Source organism: Periplaneta americana, chromosome 1, assembly GCF_040183065.1.
Source record: "Periplaneta americana isolate PAMFEO1 chromosome 1, P.americana_PAMFEO1_priV1, whole genome shotgun sequence".
NCBI lineage: Eukaryota > Metazoa > Arthropoda > Insecta > Blattodea > Blattidae > Periplaneta > Periplaneta americana.
In genome coordinates this window covers 140,153,184-140,175,003 of record NC_091117.1, presented here as the reverse complement: position 1 = coordinate 140,175,003, position 21,820 = coordinate 140,153,184, and the positions used below count along the sequence as shown (strand labels likewise).

Here is a 21,820-nt window from a genome sequence, read left to right as displayed (position 1 = left end):
TTTCTCGAATTTAATAGATTGTGTTATACATATTAATTTTTTTCCTTATTTGTATTCACTTAAAGTGTCTCGTCGTAACATACAAAGCATTTACAGGGCATGTAAGTGCATACACATGCACACGCGTTATAAAACTGTATTCTGATAAATGAAGGTGGTGGTTGTGGTGGTGGTTGATGTGGTTGTGATGGTGGTGGTGATGGTGGTAGTGGTACTACTGACTTGCAAATTTGTGTGTGGTGTGTGTATGCGCCCACTTCATTTGCATATTTCAGGTTCCACATATTGCAGATAGATAGCAAGACTGTGATCCATTTTCAATTTGTACACCACATTGGCAGGCCATACTATACATCATATTGTGTATCTGTGAAATTACACCATACATCCGAGACAGAATCATTCTACTATAATGAAATGACCAACTAATAACTCTTAGGATACCAGATACATATTTGACTTGAGTATTCACATTTAGCCAATTTTTACCTTTCTCCTGGAAATTTATGGGCCAAATTCAGATTGGAGACTTAAATGGTAATCTGTAAAGCTGCTGGAAAAAAATTAAAACTTAAAGTTTTAAAAATATAAAACAATGTTTTCACAGTAATAATCGAATTCTTTGTCTTTAAGAGTCGAAATTGAATACATCTAATTATTTCAAAAAGCACAGTTAAATTATTTTCTCTGAATGTAAACAAAATATAACCTTATATTAGAATGGATCAAAAGAAAACATTTTAGACAACATGTGATCATTGGTCCAGTAGTTAGGTTATATCAGCAGATTTTTACTTTTCTCCTGGAAATTTATGGACCAAGTTCAGATGTAATTAAAATACATAATATTGGCATGTGAAAATTAAAGACTGTGAAATAGTATCCATAAAGCTATTGGATCCTCTAATTGAAGTCCTGGCTATATGTACATCTATTATCGGGCAGTACATCTCACTTGACGATATGTGTCAGAGGAACAACAATAATTGTTTGTACACATCTGAAGTCTGATTAGTGTAATATGTAGTTAGTCGGCAATATATGCAATGGAGGGGGAAAGAAACTGGCCACCCTACCCCATTATCTCCTGGCTTATTTACCTCATAAGTGGTGCCTTGTTGATACACTTTTGAGGTTCAGACCTGTCTTCGGACACTTGACTAAACAACAAAGCTATCGGAGGAAAATTTAAAACTTTGAAGTTTTAAAATATGGAACAATGTTTTTCATACAGTATTTTAATATGGTAGTCATTTTGTTTATCAGAAAAGTTATGATTTAAATTTTATTATTTATTTTATTTTATTGTACATAAAACCAATAACAAACTAAAGAATGTAATTAGTAAAAAATCCAAACAAATGATAAATACAACAGTGGTGGAATTTACACGTTACAATACCATAAAGTAGAATAGGGCAAACTAAGCGAAATTTCAGAACAATGTATAATGAACATAAAGCAGATGTAAAACACAATATAAATAAATAACAATTTGCGAAACATTTAGTCGACAATAATTACGAACGTAGAAACATTGATGAAACATTAAAAATTATTCACTTAATACAATTGAATTTAACTTTGCTAAATATCATAGTCGAAAAGATAATATAATAAATGACGTAATAACTTATGCAAATATTTCATTATATAAAATTATTAGGCTACGTCAAACATAGTTACCAGATTCAACATCAGTCACTACTGGTGCATTTTTCATTTGAATGTACCATTCATATAACGATGTAGGAGCTAGAAATACGCAGCAAAAACATCATAATACAACTGGACTGACCAATAGTAGGTAAATACTGGGTATAAAATCAATAAACATAACTGAATAATCTCACATGTTACATTTTCAAAAGGTTTTAAAATCTGTAACAAAATTATTTTCAGTACCTATTGTTATTTTACAGATATACAGATTGTTTGCTTACATAATGTAGGTTGACCAGGCAGCATGTGCCTGGCACGAAGACCATGCAGCACGCGGCAAATCATCTCCCGCACACTCGGCAGTCCAGTTTATGACAATGGACACAAGTTCACATTTTTGTCACTTTGTATTGAAAGAAATTCAGAATTTTGATTGAGAGTGAGAACTGGATAACTCCATCGTCATTTTTTATTAATTGTTCATTGGAGATTCAATTAATATTTATTTTAATGGTGTAATATTTTAAAAGATGTCCGGAACTTTTCAATGACTATTAAAACATTTATTGAATGTTGAAAAAAAAGTGATGAAAATATTTTTCTCAATTATCTCAAAATTACCGTCTTGGTCTTTATCCACTTATCATTCTCAGGTCTTCAATTGCACACCACAACTGATAGTTTTACTTCATATGAAGGAACTTTTTGCCACTATTTGTAATGATAAATTTAATAGGTATTGTGAGGTTCACATACTTTTTATGACATTTTTTGTCATCATTAGGGTGACCAACTCTCCTGCATTTTCCGGGAACTCCTGTATTTGAGCTTGTTTTTTAGATCTTGCCGGCTCCCGTACTGATATCTTAATCCTCGCGTATTTTTATTTATTAATCATGATCAACAATTTTTAATGACAATCTAATAACAATAATAATAACCACTAAATATATTTGGTTATAAACTAATATTAATATCGATAGTTTAGTAGGTACGAATCAGTACAGAATCAGTGATCTTGTAATGTTTGGTGTAACAGTATTCATGTATGATTGTAAAGAGTTATTTTCAGCTTCAATGGAAAGATAAAAAAATAAATAAATAAATTTAAATGTTCTGCGGCATCCTGTTGACAAATACAAATAAGTTAAAACTAAGAAACATGCATTTTTAAAAATATTACTGTATTCAATATTGTGTCGCCTGACTAATATTTGTGTTATAATTAAATATATAGTTTTATATTATTAGTATGAACCATTCCATTAATGAATCCTGGCTCACACCCCAAAAAAGTGCGCTAAATTTATCGTAGCCAAGTCCTCCGTATTTTTGTGATCAGGAGTTGGTCACCCTAGTCATCTCCACACAGTGGAGCCTACATTGTATAAGTGTACACAAATTCTTTCTATCACTTGGTTTCTCACTAATAATAACTACTTGCTTTAATGATGTTAGCACACACTAATCACGAGATAAGTAGAACATACAGCATAGATTGGATTTTTCGCATAATTTATGTTTCCAGCTCATAAGTGCATATTGTACAGTGCTCTCATTTTACGAGTAACTTAGCATCATTCTGTCGCTGACTGATTTCCTGCTCTCTCAACTACAGGATGGGAAGCCAGTTCTACAAACATCCCAGCAGTTAGTTGCTTCTGAGTTGTACCAGAGCGTGTGTGTGACTGTTGCTTGTGTATTAAGTAATCGATTGAAAAAGTATATGCCGGGGTTCCACTGTAATCTAGTTTCCTCATAAAATGAGAACACTGTAACTGTAATACAAATGAAATATTCATGAAATCATAGGAAATGATGTGAATCTACCTGAGAAAACATTTTCTTTTTCATATTCAGGAGCCTCCAGATTTCCGTGATAGTCCAGTTTCTGGTTCAGTGGACCGTGACAGAGACAGAGTGGAAGTGATCAAGTTGCCAGCGCACAGTAGTAATGGTACAATCCCACTCAATATACCTTCATTTGGGAGCGGAGGAGGATTTACCACCTCAACACCTGAAAGTGAGGCACCTCTTAACCTCTCTCTAAAACCTCAGCAACCTTCGTCCACGAGCAACACTCCCACTGCCATTAGCAACACGAGCACTGGCAGCAACAATGCACATCAATCCTCTCTGTCATCGCTGTCATCTCTTTCTGCTTCTCTTGGTACGCCAGGAATGACACCATCTGTTACGTCCATGTCAGAAAGGACTTGTAAGTTCTAACTTCCCATTAACTAAGCAATGCAATTAATAGAACCTTGATGTTAGGCAAAATGCCTTTTTTAAACTGAGTGTATGTATGAAAGACCTATTAGAGATAAACACGTTTCCACACATTTGGGGACGATAGGCGCAATTTTTATTTTGCCTTTTTTAGTTCCCATTGCCTATTTTAAGGTTAAATGCCTTTTTTAGTCTTTTTATGTCGTTATTGTACATTTTCTATATGTTTAATGCGTTTAAAATAAACCACACTTAAATTATATCAAAAAACAAAAAAAAGAACAGTTGTACAAATTAAAAATATATATTCACCTCACACAAATATTTGCTGAGAATCTTACTCTCCAGCAATACATATGTTTCCAAGAAGTCGTAAACTTTTCTCCCCTGCCGATTCCATCTTTTATAACACTTAATAAAGATCTTTGAACATTATAACCCTCAGTGCTCAGGGGTTTACCAGCAGAAGAAAGGGGATGAGGGAAGTATTAAAAACAAGTCTTCAGGTCCAGTTACTGTTGTCACTTGCATGCACAAGTCACGCGTACTTTGAAGTCTCTAATCCTCCTCACACCCCTTTTTTTGAGACAATACACAGTCCGTTTTTCCCGATCTCTGAAAGAAAGTAGAGACAGTCCTTCTGAAATAAGTTGTTTTAAGTTTGCTTCAATCACTTCAGTAGAAGTAGAAAGGTCTTTTTCCACCATGAAAAACATTCTCTCTGACAGGCGGCTCACTATGACAGTTGACAACTTAAAAAGAGCATCTTGTTGTGACATGTAACAAAGGAAAGTGAGTACTGTATGGGATAGTTTATTAAGTACGGTATCTGTCTATTTTTTGTCTGTTTCCATGAATAATAAATGCCTATTTCACTGCCTATTTTTTACTATTTTTAGTGCCTATATGCCTGCCTATTTTAATCAAAATAAATGCCTAAACATCCGGGCTCTAGCAATTAGATTCTACTTTCTTTCTTATATATTGCACATTTTACAATATACTGTAAATATTACATGTTTGTTGCTTTGGACATTCGTTTCGTATAGATTTTGTATATACAGTAGAACTCCAATTATCCGGACTAATAGAGGGTAGTATGATCCGGATATGCAGGAATCTGGATAATTGGGTCGGAAATGAAAAGAGTCTAGAAACAACAGTAGTAAGCTACTGCATGTATTAAAAGTGCAAAGTGACTATTGGCCTACAGTTTATAATGAACAAAATTACACATATTGAAACAAAATAAAATTTTAAATGGATTACAATTATAAGAACTCTTCATATTCCATACATAACAGAATTTTACTTATGTATGGTAGTACAGTACATGAAATAAAAAAAACCTAAACATATGCAACTTTCTTTGAATAAATACTCGAAAATACTTATTGGTTCCATGTTCTCTTGAAGACTTTCAATGTAAAGCAATTTGGCAAATTTTCCAAAATCATTAGACACATATCTCTGAAGACAGACTCAGAAAATTGTGCCTTTTTCTCATAAATTATATAACTTTTTATAAACAACAACACTTTTTATAATTGTTCAAAATTATTAAACTGCACATAAGTGTTTAAATAAATTCTATAACCATTAAATGTCTGATTTTAGATTAATTTTCATATTGAATTGAGACTTTTCAACCACGGCATCTCTAATTTTCATAAAAACAAAGTTCGCTCAAAACTAAGAATTTGTTAAAACAGATGATCTACATAGAAGTTTCCAAAACTAAAGTAAAATGTTATAGTTTTCTAATGCTAGGCATTTGACAATAAAGTCATTTGACCTCTTGCACTCCAATATTTTTTAAAGATGTTGTCATGGTCAGCCACTGGAGCACAGATTTTGAGGTGTTCCGAATCCATTTCTTGGTTTGAGTTGCACATTGGACAGTTAGGGGACCAAATTCTATTTTATAGCTATGATTTGAGACTTTCACAATATTCAATGTGATGTGATTTTTTTTTTCACTATGTCATAAATTCAGAAAAATATAATGTTTCAGAGCTACTGTATATATCATTTACATTATCATGGAAGACAGGAAGAAGGAAATCTATCTGTTGGATATATTACTGAGAGCAATTCTCCATGTTCACTTAAATTCTTCTCTCTCTGCCTTCTTTGATGATGGAGCTGGTACATAGCTCCAAATTATTGGATGTTTCTGCATCTATGATATGTGGAAGAACCTGAAAGAGTAATACACTATTTTATAACAGTGATGTTATAATGGTTTCATAAAGTGTCATTATTATTCGAGTAGAAGTTGTGAACATCTATCTAACTGAATATTTTTTATTTTCAAACACTTTCCCTAAACAGGATTGCCTAGAAGACAAAGTATACCATTTAAAAAACAAAATTTTGAGTAGTACATATTACATTGATAATTTGTTACGAATATAAAACCAATGCACGAAAGAGAAAAAAATAAATTATAGTGCAATGTCTTATGTGAGGTGATTTCTTAACAAGGCAATCAAACCTTTTAACGCAAGTAAACAAACATTGGTAATTATAGATGATGGCAAATGAAAAGCCTTGCAAAAATGCTTCGGGATGGATCCTCTTGCTCTGACCATCAAGCCTATTACTTCTGTCTGTTGTAATTGATATTTCTCTTGATAATAGGGATTGTTGGTTCATAAATGAATTGTTTTTCCTTATGGACATCTTGCGGTTGGCTTTTGCAAGTCTAGAAACGAACTGTAGGGTCAATTATAAAACCTCTCTGATGGTTCTGGTAAGCAATCATATCTATCCTACGAGTGTTGCATATTAATTATTCTGAAGATATATATAAAAGCGAAATACTTGCAGTAATTTAGGAGAAATTGTTAAGAATAGATGAATTGAAATAGACTTTCAAAAGCTATGCTTCAATACCGTCTCCAAGGAAAGAGATCTTTAGGTCGTCCAAAAAATGTGGACTGAGACATGATGATGATGATGATGATGATGATGATGATGATGATGATGATGATGATGATGATGATGATGATGATGATGATGATGTTAAGAATAGACAGATAAGACACAACGAACACTACCTTGACAAAATCATCTGTTGATTTCTCAGTATTAGTTACAGCATCATCAGAATACTTTTTACTTTCTTATTATAGAGTAGACAGTGTAAAGATTAAAGTATTGTGATGCTACAAAAATAGATTTCTGTTTTTTGCGGAAGTATACATTTTTAACATCCCTAATACGAAAAATTGGTTTTGGAGATAGTAACGGTCTGTCTGTGTACAGCGATTTCTGCTAAACTATCAGATGCATTTTGTTCATACTCTGTAACTAAAAGTAAATTTACCTGGAAATGATAGACTTTAAGTACTGTAGAATAATGTTTAGTAAAGTGTGAATGGATCTTCATTTGAAATAAAAAGCACAGTGGTGCTCAACTTCAAGAAACATAAGGCCAGTTTTTTCATGATTTTTTTTTTTTTGTATAATGTCTAATAAAATGACACATGGAGTGGATGATTTAGTATCAATAGAAAAACGTTTGGCTAAGAGACATTAATTGTCACATGAAGAATTCTTTCTCCTTTTAAATGTGAATGTCTTTAAAGCTGTGAGCCCATTGGCAATGATGACAATCCAATGTTGTTAAGACAGTAAAGTTACTGTCCTATTGCAAGAACATTTGTCACTGCCCTACTGCAAGAACATCTGTCACATTAGTGGTGAATTTTAAAGCAAGATATTAAAAGATTTAGAATGAAAAAGAAGAAATTTGTTTTAAACCTCGAAAGAAATTACAGACATACTTTTAATATAAGCTATACAAATATACTTTTAAAATAGACTATACAAGTTTTAGATGTCAATTTTTGTAAATAATGTAAAGCGATATTAGGAATGATTATGATATAAATACAGTTATTTTATCATCTAAATTTGTGAAAATAAATTTCAGATATCTACTTATAGAATGTCTATGATGTATACATAAATGAAGTCAATTTTCTTTCAATTGGCATGAGTTTATTGGTTCGTGTTAAATTTTAGGAACAAAAGTTCATCTTCTTATGGGTGCATATTAAATGGCTTCATTTATGTAGCTTACTTCTTTTGAATAACAAACTATTTAAGAAATTAAACTATGGTCATTCGTATAGTAAATCGCAGCATGATGAACTAAATTTTTATAAAAAGTGTAAAGTGTGATTTGAGGAAAAATGGTCGTCTTCATAACATTAACTTTTTTAATATTTCTTGTGGTGACAAAGTGGTTTGTGTAATGTTAGTTACGAAAGAGAGAATTTCATTTAATTAAGTGAATTTTTTTGTCAGTCTCGATAACTGACGAGTGTTGACATTTTTTAAATCTTATAGTTGCTTCTTCACTTGTAAGAAGTCACACTGACTTGGTTGTTTCAGCTCGAAGAAAACCTGGTCCAAAACCAAGGAGAGTGATACAGAGTCCCTCTCCTGTTATTCCAGCCTCTCCAAGTCCATCATTAGCTCAGTTATTTGCTGCTGCAGATTCTCCTAGACCATCTAGTGGAAGTGAAGAAAATGATTCCCAAATAAAGGTACGTATGTCATATACTAGAAATGTTATTTTTAGTCTATAAGAATTAATATTTAAATATAATAGTGAAACTATGCAGTAATTGTTCGAGACCTCAATGTAGCATCGAAAGGTGGGGGAGGGGGGTATAATTATCGTACTTTGCCTGGAAAATTAACAGAAGAAATTCCTGTGAAATGACAGGTGTTCTAACCACTAGAATATCGAGAACGACATCGGGAATTTTAGCAATCAACCAGTATAGTACACATAATTATAAAATGAGATACATTATAAAGAAAATTATTTGATTTGTTATATTATGAAGAGTACTGTATTTTATGTAGAAAATATCGAAATATGTAGAAGAAAATACATTGAAATTATAGTGTGAACTATACTGTTTCAATGCATGGATGAACTACTCGGAAGTCGCAAACTTTTCAAACTGAATCACTGGCTTTACACAACAGGAGAGCCGGCCTCGAAATCTTGGTCGAGGCACATCGAAACCTAAGAAGAATACAGTAGCTTCCTTGTTGGCACAGAGTCGAGCACTCGGGATCAAGCCTTCAGCAGGGCTAGAAGTGTCACCTCTCAACCACCAAGTCTCTCTTCTCAAGTCCAACATTCTTACAGCACAGCAGTCAGTTCATTCCCTGTCACCGTCACAACCCACGACGCAGCAACTGCCACCAACTAACAAAGGTAAAGTCTTATAATTTTTATTTCTTTTGGTATAATGAGGCATAAAACTTGACTATGAATCTCGAATTTGAATTTTTTTGTCTCTTAAAGTTTCATATTTTAAAATGTTTTAAGCTTCCGAAAAGTCATTGTACTTGGCATGCATGACCATACATGAGTCTAATTTTTTTCATTCTAGAATTCATATATGTCAGTAGAATAGAAACAATTTTGTGAAGCTTTTTATAAGTCTTCATTTTATATACTTTTGAGGATGGTAAAATTTCAGCGTCAGGTAGACTACTAAAAAATTTGGAAATTAAATCAATAAAATCTGTAACTTGACATAAAAATCATGTTTCTCACCTTCATATTTTAAGATTGTTTTTATAAAATTTCAAATTGGAATTTTACTCGGCTCTGTTGTGTGTTTTTATAAAATTTCAAATTGGAATTTCACTCAGCTCTGTTGTGACAGGGAATTTGGTTTAAAGTAACAGGGACATATGAAAAATACCTGTTCTGAGGTAATTTATATTACTGTCTATCAGTGAATTAATCAATCTTCTTAATGTATCCCGCTGTTTGCTGACAACATGAAGTCCACTATAATTCACTGCACTAATGAAATAATTCTTTTCATAATTTGGACAGTTGTATTATGTATTATGTTTATTTCAGTTATCAACTTTGAAGCCAATATTTAAGAATATACTTGAAATTACCTAGTGACCACTTAGTATGTGGAACGTAAACAGCAGTGCTGTGATCTTCTGTTGTTACTCTGTGCAAAAGAGAAAGACTATGACTAGAATAAGAGTGTGAGAATTGTAGTGCACATGTGACGTAACAGCAGTGCAGTGTGTAACAGAATGGTCGAATAATGAGACTTTTTGGCTATATTATGAATTTTAAAGCAAGCATCAAGTTTGAGTCTATCTGGTGTGAAGACATTTCCACATATACGAGAAAAGACTATGCTAAAGTCATATTTTAAATTGCTCTCCTGAACAATTTACTGAAGTGGACAAAGCTCATTCTTTCCCTGCACTCTTCAAATGTATTCGAATTCTTTTGATGGTGTAACAGAAATTTATATCTCTTCATGATTATCGCCAGAATCCAGGCTGCTAATGATTTACTGTTGTTAACTTCATCTGGAAAAACTTCGTTTCTCTTCCAGTACTTCTTGTCGAACATTTGCCCACATATATAGATTCCACTGGCAGATTTTTTACAAATGGTAGGAAGTTGGTTGTCTAAATATTTACTGTAAGCCATTCACAGACTTGGTCTATAGCTTATTCCTTAAACTGACTTCTCTACGCCTCACTCCATACAAACATATGAATTCCCCTATTAAAACCACAGAACCAGGAAATATGTAGTATCAGTTTATGTATCGCCATTTGAAACATGATATAATTCATCCACAAGAAGTTCTGATCATGATAAATTGATCATACATATATTGCAGTGACTATTTTGCCAATAGAGCGTGAACCAGGAGATGGAGAGGAGGGTCCAGCTGGTACCAACGAGGATGGTGAGAAAGACAAGCCAGCATCTCCAAATGCCCCTGTAGAAGACAGCAAAAGCGAAGTTAACAAACACAAGAGACATCTGGTAAGAATATGATTCTATTGCCATTTTTATTTTTTCTCGTTATTAACAATTTTACACAATAAACATCGTTACTTGAATAGTTTAAATTCACATTTTCTTTGAAACCATTTCGAAATATTAATGGAGTAAACTGTAATATGTCATACTGTTTATTTGTTTGTAGACTTTCACGGAATAGTGTTCAGAAGTAGATTTTGGGTTTACTTTTATGTGATTACTAGACATCGGATTTTTAGGCACTAAAAATTGCAGTTTTAGGCGCCTAAAATAAACTCAGAATTTGTAAAATTAGGCTCTATTTTAATGAAAATAGGCATTTTAGGCACATCAAGGTATCATACTTATTTCTTTCACTGAAATTTTTAGTTATACACTAAAATACGCACAAAAAAGTATGTTTAAACATTAAAAAAGAATACTATATTATATTTATAAACAGAGCTGCACAAATTTAATATATTGAAACTAATGAAATAATGATTATTGGTATCAAGATTACTCATTTTAAGTTATTGAAATTCAGTTCCATGCTCAGACTTTATTATAATTATATGCACAGTACACCACCAGAATTTTTTCTAAATTCTCCACAGTTAACCTTTGCCTTTTGTCACTGAGAATCATTTTGAAAGCAGAAAAACTTCTTTCAACCGAAACTGATGTGAGAGGCGGAAATTTTAAATTAGGTACAATAGAAACATCAATACTTATTGGAACATTTACACTTTCCCCCGATATCACTCTTGATACTTTTTCCAACAATGAAAATCCTACATTCTTATTTAATACGTTGTCCCACTTATTTTTAACTTTTTTCCCAGTTTCGCCCAAAGCAGAATGTATGTTCACTTGAGCTTCCTTTACTATTGCTATTTGGCTACAAAGAGATTGTTTTTCACGTTCTAATTGTTCAATGCTTGCAGGTATGAAAGAAAAGTTTGATGTTATGTAGGCGATATTGTTTTTCACTCGTGAGTCATTCAGACAATCTTTCACTGCTTTCACACATGCTGCACTATCAGTTTCAGGTAATTTATCAATAACTGTGACCACTTCTTTAAAATACTTAGAATAATACACCATTGACTGAATCCAGGTTCCCCATCATGTAACAACCGGCTGAGGTGGGAGTGGGATATCTGGAAAGTTCTCTCTGATTATTGAAATCCTGGATGGGGCTTTACAAAAACATTTTTTTGTGTTAGAAATAAACGAATTGACAAGAGGAAATTCATTCCGGAATGTTTCAGAAACCCTGTGAAGGCCATGTGCTAGACAGGTTACATGCGTGAGGTTAGGATAAAATGTTTTAAGAAGTGGAGCTGCAGCAACCATGTATGAGGCAGCATCAGTACAAAACAACAGAACTTTAGAATCGTCTATATTACCTGAGTATAAAGACTGTAGGCCTTTATTTACAAAATAAGCAATGGCTTGGCTATTCACTTTCGAAAGTTCCTTAACACATACGAGGTGTGGAATCGAAGGTCCATCAGGACTAAGTTTTCCTACTACCATATTTTCTATATACCTATTCATAGGATCTGAGGTTTCATCCACAGAGACCCATATGTAAGAATCACCTATATCCTCCCGAATGGAAGCTAAAGTTTCATTGTATATTCTGTCTAAGTAATTTTTTCTTAGGGTCGACTCAGATGGGATATTTTGTTTGCAGTATTTTTGTAAAAACTGTCTTAAAACCGGATTTTCAATTGCATTCCAGGGAATGTTAGCAGCAACAAACGCTCTGGTTAAATCAGCATAGAAATTGCTGCTGGGATTGGATGAAGTAGGCTGTGTTAGTAAAGTTTGTTGCAGTTGATTTTTCTGCTGAGCTTTAGCCTTATGAGCCGCTCCTTGCACATGCTGCTTTAGGTGGCACTTCTTTTCTTGCGAAATCTAAAAATGTAAAGTAAACTGAATTAAAATAAAATCCTAATTGTTGTATTGCCGTATTTCTATCACAAAGTTAGTGGGTTCGAACAATCAAAATTTTAATGACCTGCAAATACTTTAACTATCGGAATTTAAAAGGTTAAAGTGTAGTGGTCTTAAAAAGAATTATACCTCAGGATAGCTCAGTCAATGTATAAATATTATAGGCCTACTCATTAAAATTAATAGAATTTATATATTTCAACTATTGTTACATACCTGTTTGCTACAAATCTTGCAGAATATTATTTGTCCATCATAAGTGAATTCTGAATATTCTGTTAGCCATTGCCGGATCAATGTAGATTTTGCACTTATATTTTTCGGCATTATCGCGTTAAACTTCATAGGAAAACATCCTACCGCTCAAAACTTCTCAACACAAATAAGGTGAGGGAAAGAGCAACTGTTAACGAGCATTCAAATGAACCGTTGTTATTGAGATTCAATTGGACAAAAATACAAATTTCCACTTATTGTTGCATTTCCTGGTAGTGTTAACACTAGGAGGGCCATTCTTTTAAATATTTTGTAACGGTTTACTCTACTAATTCGCAGTTTTACGACTTTTCATAAATATTTCAAAAACACTCTTTCTCCAAAAATTGTGATTTTATGACACTCTGAAGGGCAGTACAGCTAATCGGTTTCAGACCGAAAACAGTCATTTTTATAGTATAGTATATCTCTGAATCGGTAGCAGCACATGTTGTGATTGTTGCCTGCTTCAAAACTAAGGTTGGTTCTTTGTCGGCATTTATGCCTCCAAACATGTTAAATTTGGTGAAATCTATTGCGAGTGTCGTGAGATTCAAAACACTTTGTTTCCTTTATCAATGGTTTCATGGCCGGTGTGAAGCAAACTTTCCACTTTTTAAATGCCTTAAATTTCGCAGTGAATGCATGTATAAATTATAAAAAGTAAGAGTAAAATGCGAAACTTTACAGTGAGTTAGGCATTTTTAGGCGAATATTAACAAATTAGGCTCTAATAACCGTTTCAGGGCATTTTAGGGCACTATAAAACTCTTTGAATACCTTTCAATTTCCATGAAACACAAATATTAATAATTATTTTTACTTTTCTCCTAAAGAAACAAAATAGGCATTTGCCCTAGAATCCGATGTCTGGTGATTACTTCTGATGAAATATTATTGTAACAAGAAACAACATACAGTCAAAATAACTACGGTATTAAATTAGCTGTCTAAACAATAAACGACTAAAGACTGAATAAAGAACAGGAATTTACTCATATAGTAAATTATTCTCATTTTATCTAAACCTAGGACCAGGCAAAATACACTTTGAAGGAGAATTAAAGGTCATAAACATATTAGTAAAACAGCCTTTTACTCGTACCAAATCTTTCAATAAAGCAGTAGGCCTATTACATGTATTGTGTGATTCAAAAGCAATCATTGAAGCAGTAGCAAAAACTTCACATCAATACTGGAGAATAAATTAAATAATTAATTCTGTAAAACGCCTACAAAATCTAGGAAGAACAATTTTCTTCTAATGTATTCTATGATAATGTTGCATAACTGGCTATGAACATGCTGAATTTTTCGCCAAAATTATACTAATAATTTGCAGAAAAAAAAATATATATAATAATAATAATAATAATGATAATAATAATAACAATAATAATAATAATAATAATAATAATAATAATAATAATAATAATAATAAAATGAAAAAAAAAAAGCTCTGCAATATGATTTGAAACAGCAAAATTAAAAATTCAAAGAACAATTAAAGTAAAATTAGAAGAACATTTCAGATCCAAACGTGAAAATAAGCAGTCTAGTGAAATTTTGAGGAATAAATTCATTGGCCTTATTCCATCTTTCAAGTGTCAAGCATCACGAAGATTGATGCTGTTGAAGGTTCTCAGCTAGAAAATTACTATTAGGATGCAAGACAACAAATGGAGGATATCCAAAGCCAAGAGTATTACGAAACAACAATTTCAATCCATTTTGACGCATATTCTTTAAAGTATTGTTTTTGAAAACATAATATTTACAATTTTTCTTTTTCTCGTTCATTATTATCTTCCTCTACCACGACTGCAAGAGTTAGACCAATGAATTGTTTTAAGAATTGCAATTATATTCGTTAATGGACGGACAAGATAAATTGGGTGAGGAATAATACTGAAAAAAAAAAATGGCTGTGAATGAATGAATATTTTGAAACTAAAAATTAATTATAGCCTTGAATTTTATATTCATAAAAAATAGTACATTAAATTAACTGCTAGAACACCAGCCTTTTACAATAGAAACATTATTTATGATTCTGTCATAATAAATTGGAATTTATGGTGGAAAACATGGTATTTGAGAAGATTTTCTCAAGAAATCTATCTTTAAGGCGCAAGGGGGAATGAAGGTAAAGCCCTATAGCTTTCATGACCTCGGCACTAGAATGTGGTGGTGTGGTTGGCACCATACTCTGACCGCATTATATCCTCAGGAAAGAGCCATACTCAATTTGGCAAGAGGCTGAGTGGAATTCAGGGCCTTTCTGAAAGTTTTGGTAATGAGAAAAATCCCATTGCCACAACAACAGTATGGGTGGATTGAATCCAGCAGTACCTTCTAGCCTGCAGCTAGTTACTCTTCCAACTGAGCTACCCAACCACTGTTGAATATATAATATACATACTGTGTAAAAAAAAAATGTAACTGTTTATTATGTGACTTAATAACTGCTAAATTATAAAGCAAAACCACCAATATATGTTATTATGGGTGAACAGTTAGTGAATGTTGCGAGCAAATGTCACTCATTATTCTGAAAACTGATTTTGTATTGAAGTAAAATAAGGTGTTTTCTTTTCAACTATAATTTTCTTAAATTCATTCCAAATTACTTTTTCACCCTTTTCGTTTGTATTGGAATTAGATCCAAAAGGGGGTCAGGTATTAGAATAGAAACCAATCACTATTCTAGAGCTGTCTCTCTCTTCTTTTGTTTAGACCAGGGCTGGGCAGCAAGAGCGGATTCTACTCTCTCACGGGCAGCCACATGATTTCTCTTCATCCCCTTTCTTCCCCGCCGATCACCGCGCAGCGTTGACTCATTGACGGATGTATATTAAGCATCCCCGTGTAGAGTCTGGATCCGCTCCTGATGCCCAGCCCTGGTTTAGACTTTATGTTGTTGTTGTTGTTGTTTTCTAATGCCAGGCATTTGACAATAAAGTCATTTGACCTCTTGCACTCCAATATTTTTCAAAGATATTATCATGGCCAGCCACTGAAGCACAGATTTTGAGGTGTTCCGAATCCATTTCTTGGTTTGAGTTGCACAATGGGCAGTTAGGGGACTGATATATTCCAATTCTATGCAGGTGTTTGTCCAAACAATCATGGCCTGTTGCCAATCTAAATGCAGCTACAGACGATTTTCGTGGTAAATCGGGAATTAACTGTGGATTTTGATGCAGAGAGTTCCATTTTTTTCCCTTGGGATTGAGTTATCAAATTTTGTTTGTTGAAGTCTAAGTATGTAGATTTAATAAATCTTTTCACAGAGTAATACGTAGATTTAGTAACAGGTCTGTAAGTAGCAGTGCTGCCCTTCTTTGCTAAAGCATCCGCATTCTCGTTTCCCAGGATTCCACAATGGGATGGTATCCATTGGAATACAATTCTTTTATTGAGTGATATTAATTGAGAGAGCATTTTAGTTATTTCTGCTGTTTGAGATGAAGGTGTGTGTTTAGAGACGATTGATAGAATAGCTGCTTTGGAGTCTGACAATATAACTGCATTCCTAACTTTATTGATGTGGCATAGAAGGTTCCTGAGACATTCACTTATTGCAATGATTTCACCATCAAAACTTGTTGTTCCATATCCAAGAGATCTATAAAGTGAGAAGAGACAGCATGTAACACCTGCACCGGCACCTTGTTCTCTGGAGATCAAGGATCCGTCAGTGTATAAATGAATCTAGTTTTGTGGAGGGTACCTATTATTAATTGTCTCTAAAGACAATTGTTTCAGTATTTCAGTGTTTACTTCTGATTTCAGTATTTCTTCTGTTAAATTTAGATTATATTCTATATTTAATAGAGTTAAAGGGTTTGGTTTAATTTGTAAGTTTTCTTTTAAATTCGGGATATTGATTTTCTGTTTTAATTCTTGAACAATGGATATGAAACTTTTTTGAGTTTTCAATCTACAGAGAGGACTGTATGAATGCCAATTGTTTCCTGGTAATCTGATAAGTTTTTTATATTGAATCAGTGCTTTTTCTTCTATTGTCATTTTGATGCTGTTAATGTTAGTGAGGAATCTCATAGAATCTATTGGAGTTGTTTTGATTCCACCAGTAATGAGTCTGAGAGCTTGGTTTTGAACATATTCTATGTCGTTTATGAAAGATGAAGTAATTAAAATTTCTCCACAGTATGTCAGCACTGGCTGTATAAACATTTTGTATGTAGTGTTCAAAGTATTCCTAGAGCATCCCCATTTCTTTCCTGCTAGTCTTTTTAGAAGGGAGAATCTTTTACGAGCTTTTTCAGAAATGTATTTCAAATGGTTGCTCCATGTTAACTTACTATCGAAAATAACTCCAAGATATTTGGATTCATAAGTCCTAGGAAGGTGTTGGCCATTGTATTGGATATTGAATTCTCTTTCTTTTTTACCAAGTGAAAATATTTGGTAGTTACTTTTGCTTAAATTAAGTGTCATCAAATTTGATGTATTCCATTCATGTAGTTGATTTAGAGCTTTAAGAGCAGAATTTTGAATTTTGTCTCTATGTCTGTAAGATCCGGAAGTCCACAAAACTATATCATCTGCAAATAGTGCTGTTTTCATGTTTGATTCCTCTAATAGGGAGGGTAAGTCATTTATATAAATATTGAATAAAGTTGTGCTGAGGACAGCGCCCTGAGGTAGACCTCGATATGTTTGTCTGTAACTAGAAAGTGAGTTATTGAATTTAGTGGCAATGAATCGTTGACTAAGGAATTCTGATATCCATCTGAACATATTGCTGGAGATACCTAATTTCTGGAGTTTTAGTAATAATTTATTTCTCCAAACAGAGTCATATGCTAACTGAAAGTCAATAAATATTGCCAAGGTATCATCTTTCTTGTTAAAACTGTCTTTTATTTCTTGGCCGAGACGTATGACTTGTTCATTGGTAGAGTGTAGTTGTCGAAAATCGGCTTGTCTTGGTGATAAAAGATTTTGGAATTCTAAATACCATGTTAATCTGTTGGAGATCATGGACTCCATGGTTTTTGCTATCATGCTTAATAGTGCTATTGGTCGATAACTATTAACATCATGAGCAGGTTTCCCTTTTTTGTGAATTGGTACAATGATTGCTTTTTTCCAAGCTGCAGGAATTGAGGTGTTCCATGATAAATAGAAAATGGATAAAAGTACGGACTTGGCTTTTTCCCCCAGATGTTTAAAAAATTCGGAATGAATGTTGTCGGGGCCAAGAGATTTCTTGTGTTTAAATTTTGTATAGCTAGAGTTAATTCTTTGGAAGTAAAATTTTGATGAAATATTTCAGGTTTTGTACTAGTAATATTGTTTTTATTATTTTTATGTAATTCTCTTTTGATAAATTTGTCAGTTTTTTTGATATTGGGATGTAATCTGTGAGAGTTTGAGTAGTGTTTATTAAATGCGTTTGCTATATCTCTACTATCTGTTAGTGTTTTGTTATTATGAATAATAGGTTGGCTAGTATTTTCCTGTGTATTGTTTAGACTTTATATATCATATGTTTACACTTTATTTTACAAATTTCTTAAGGTATATAATATTATCTTTGTAATACTTTTATTAACAGTAGAGGATAATAAGCCCAGTCAATGAAATGTCTCATACAGTAACTCATAAAATTGTTTGTTTCTCATAAAAGGTGAGCTCTCGATCAGAAGGTGACAATAAGTTGAAGATTCGTGCTGTCGAGGGTCTTAGTGAAGATAGTAGTGCCCCAGACATAAGCACTGATTCTGGCTCAGGTTCAGAAGAGGGGTTTCCAAGTGACAGTGAAGATGGAGAAATATCTGAAGGGGGTATGAAGAGAGAAGGCGAAGATGGCACAGGTAGTGTAGAATTTCCTTACTCTGCAATAAAAAAAAATTATTATTACCACCATCACCATCATGAACTATGCGATTTGCACCAAGTGAGCACGAAAACCAGTTTGAAAGTAAATTACTTTAAAACATGAAACTAATTTCACTTTTCACTCTTAGTAAATTTCTACAGCTTGAAGTTATTGATTTTGATTTATCAAGTGAAATTTTCATTTCGTATTTTTGAGATATTTAATTGAATTAGATTAAGATTTGATTAGAGAAACTTTTAAATATTTTGTCAGTATACAAACTTGGTAATACTGGGAATGCGCCGCAGCTTTGTCTGATATTACTATAGGATTTCTGATTTCAAAATTTGATACATAGGCCTATCTTTGTGTTCTTATATAGATTTTTTATGAGTAGGATCTAACTATTTAAAAAATAATAATATGTCAATAACAGCTTTTCATATAAAGATTTGGCAGTTGCAGTTTACTGACATTATACAGATGTGTGCACATTATTAGACTCAGACGATAATAATATATATGAATCAAGTAATATTTATTCTACAAAACTCATTTATTACACACTGTTTGCAACAATTAATATTTAGTATGAAACCCTTTGTTCTTTATCATCAATTTTTTGCAGTTTGGCATGCTGTTCATAAGATTTTCACATTGTTTCTTGATGTCTTCATCCCTGTGCCATATTTGGATAATGCTTCTATGAGGTCCACCTTGGTGGTAATCGTCGTTTTTTTAGTTTTCTCTTTACGATAGACCAAAGATTTTCAATTGGATTTGCGTCTAGACTGTTACCTGGCCAGGAAAGGACGTCTACATTATTTTCAGCCGAAAATTAGTTATTGATCTGGCTTTGTGACAGGGTGCTCCATCCTGCATGAAGACACATTCACCATCAGGGAACCAGTCCCTCATTTGTGAAAAAATTCGGGTTTCTAGGACTTTTTTTGTTCTGATCCTGCTGCATCGAGTCCTACAGAATTATTTTGTGGCCAGTAATTCATGATAATTATGAAAATGTAAAAAAAAAATGTGGTGCTGAGTCTAATAATTTGCACACGTCTGTACAAATTATGGCGTTGGTATTCCAAGATCTTTTACTTCTAACTAGTCTGCCATGGAAAACAAAGGAAAGTTTTCAACAACAAAGCTTCTATCAAATTCATCTTTACTGTTATTTTCAAATAAAAATATCAACGCAATTTTAATCCTATTAATGCATCACATTACAGAACTTACATAGCTAGTGGCAGTGGCTATTTTTTCGTGAACACATAAGCATTATATATAAATCAGTAGTAAGAATAGTATCGAAAAATTAACATAATTAATCTTTGAGGTGTCTTGTGATAGAGCAAGCCTGCAGCTTGGTCATAAGTTGCATTGATACATATAATCCAGAAAAGAACATGTAATTCTTCTTCTTTGCCTGTCCCTGTTGCCTTATAGTGTCAGGGGTATCTTCATCCCTTCCATGATTTTCGGGAGAACATGTAATTTTGAGGTAAATCTTATTACAGGTCCAGCTGCAAAACGTCGCAAGATGGATGTAGATGAACGTGAATTGCGGATTCCATTGGAACATGGGTGGCGCAGAGAAACACTGATCAGTGGTGTTAGTCGCACTGGCGTTGTAAAGGGAGAGGTGACATACTACTCTCCTTGCGGTCGGCGTTTCAAGCAATACCCTGATGTTGTCAGGGTAAGTAAAGAAATGTGTAGCTTAGGATCGTATTCATAAACGAGACTTTGGAAAGTACAAAGTCGCTATTTTCCTATTCATAGTCGGTACTTTGTCGAAATAAACTTCAATCGTGACTTTACTTCGAAGTTGCCGAAAATCTAGACTTTGACTTTCGTTTGTGGAGATAAGGAAAATTGCTTATATTTGGGAAATTGTTGAATTTTCCTAGAATATTGACGATATCCAGTAAATTATTAAAGCTTCTTATATTCCTTGGCATATTATTAGATATACACAAAACTTCATCGAGTTTTATAGGAATAATGATTTGAAATCATCATACAGATTTTGTAAACAGATTGTATTAGATATATGCATTGATGAATAATAATAATCAGTGCTTTTCTTCTGGAGAAAAAGGTAGTGGAACTCTGTGTAGGGTATTGTATATAGTGGGCAGGGAGATGATTATGTACTGTCCAGCACACAGGATTTTGTCGTTTTTAACCTCCTTTTCGTCCAACTTTACCACTTGAAAGGCCTAAGCAGAATTCAAAGCAAAAATTACACCTTCCGGAGCGTTCAACCAGAAATAAGCACTGATAATGATGATGATGATAATAATAATAATAATAATAATAATAATAATAATAATAATAATAATACCGCAATAATAATAATAATAATAATAATAATAATAATAATAATAATAATAATAATAATAATAGTTTGTTACAGCAATAATTCAACTTCTTATTTCATTACGATTTTACGCTACAGGTTGGGATTAATGGCTTGATATTAAACTTGAGTATTTAATTCTATAGAGGATAAGTGATACAGTTGGATATGCAGTTAATTTATAGTCAGCGTATAAATTATTTCTGCAGATTTGTAGGGAATAAGTGTGCTGTCAGTAAGATATAATGTCTCTTTTATAGTCTATCTTCTTAACTTCCATGTCTTCAGAATTATTTTGCAAAGAAATAATAATTATTTTTAACTTATATGAAGCTGCAAGAATGGCTAACAATAGTGTAACGTGAACTGATTTTCAATTGTTTCGTTGATTTGTGACTCAAAAGATGGCTCGGTTTGTGACAATGCCTACTCTATTACAACTATCCATTAATTTAATTCGTTCAGAAGACCATGCTTGTGATTCCCAACATTACAACCAGGTCGTCAAATCTCGACTTATCAAAGTTAAAGTGAAAGCCTCAGAAGTATTGTCTATGGATAGGACTTTCAGTGAAGTTAAACTTTGCTATGAAAGTCGATTTCGGGAAGTCTTCATCCATAGTCTCGTTTATGAATATGACCCTTAGCTCTTTACCAATTTAAC

The 21,820-nt window shown here is 33.0% G+C and overlaps 1 protein-coding gene across 19 annotated transcripts in view; it reads left to right on the top strand.

Annotated features, from left to right (window-relative positions):
- Positions 1–21,820, top strand: part of LOC138701480 (bromodomain adjacent to zinc finger domain protein 2B-like) — a 1,224,400-nt gene that overhangs the window by 1,069,601 nt on the left and 132,979 nt on the right. For 17 of the 19 annotated variants that reach the window (XM_069828464.1, XM_069828446.1, XM_069828535.1 and 14 more), the window contains 6 exons: positions 3,523–3,880; positions 8,296–8,450; positions 8,902–9,136; positions 10,593–10,741; positions 18,597–18,783; positions 20,312–20,493. In XM_069828464.1, the coding sequence (XP_069684565.1) occupies positions 3,523–3,880; positions 8,296–8,450; positions 8,902–9,136; positions 10,593–10,741; positions 18,597–18,783; positions 20,312–20,493 (1,266 nt within the window). The remainder of the gene's footprint in view (positions 1–3,522; positions 3,881–8,295; positions 8,451–8,901; positions 9,137–10,592; positions 10,742–18,596; positions 18,784–20,311; positions 20,494–21,820) is intronic. The other 2 variants (XM_069828482.1, XM_069828436.1) reach the window with 2 other exon arrangements.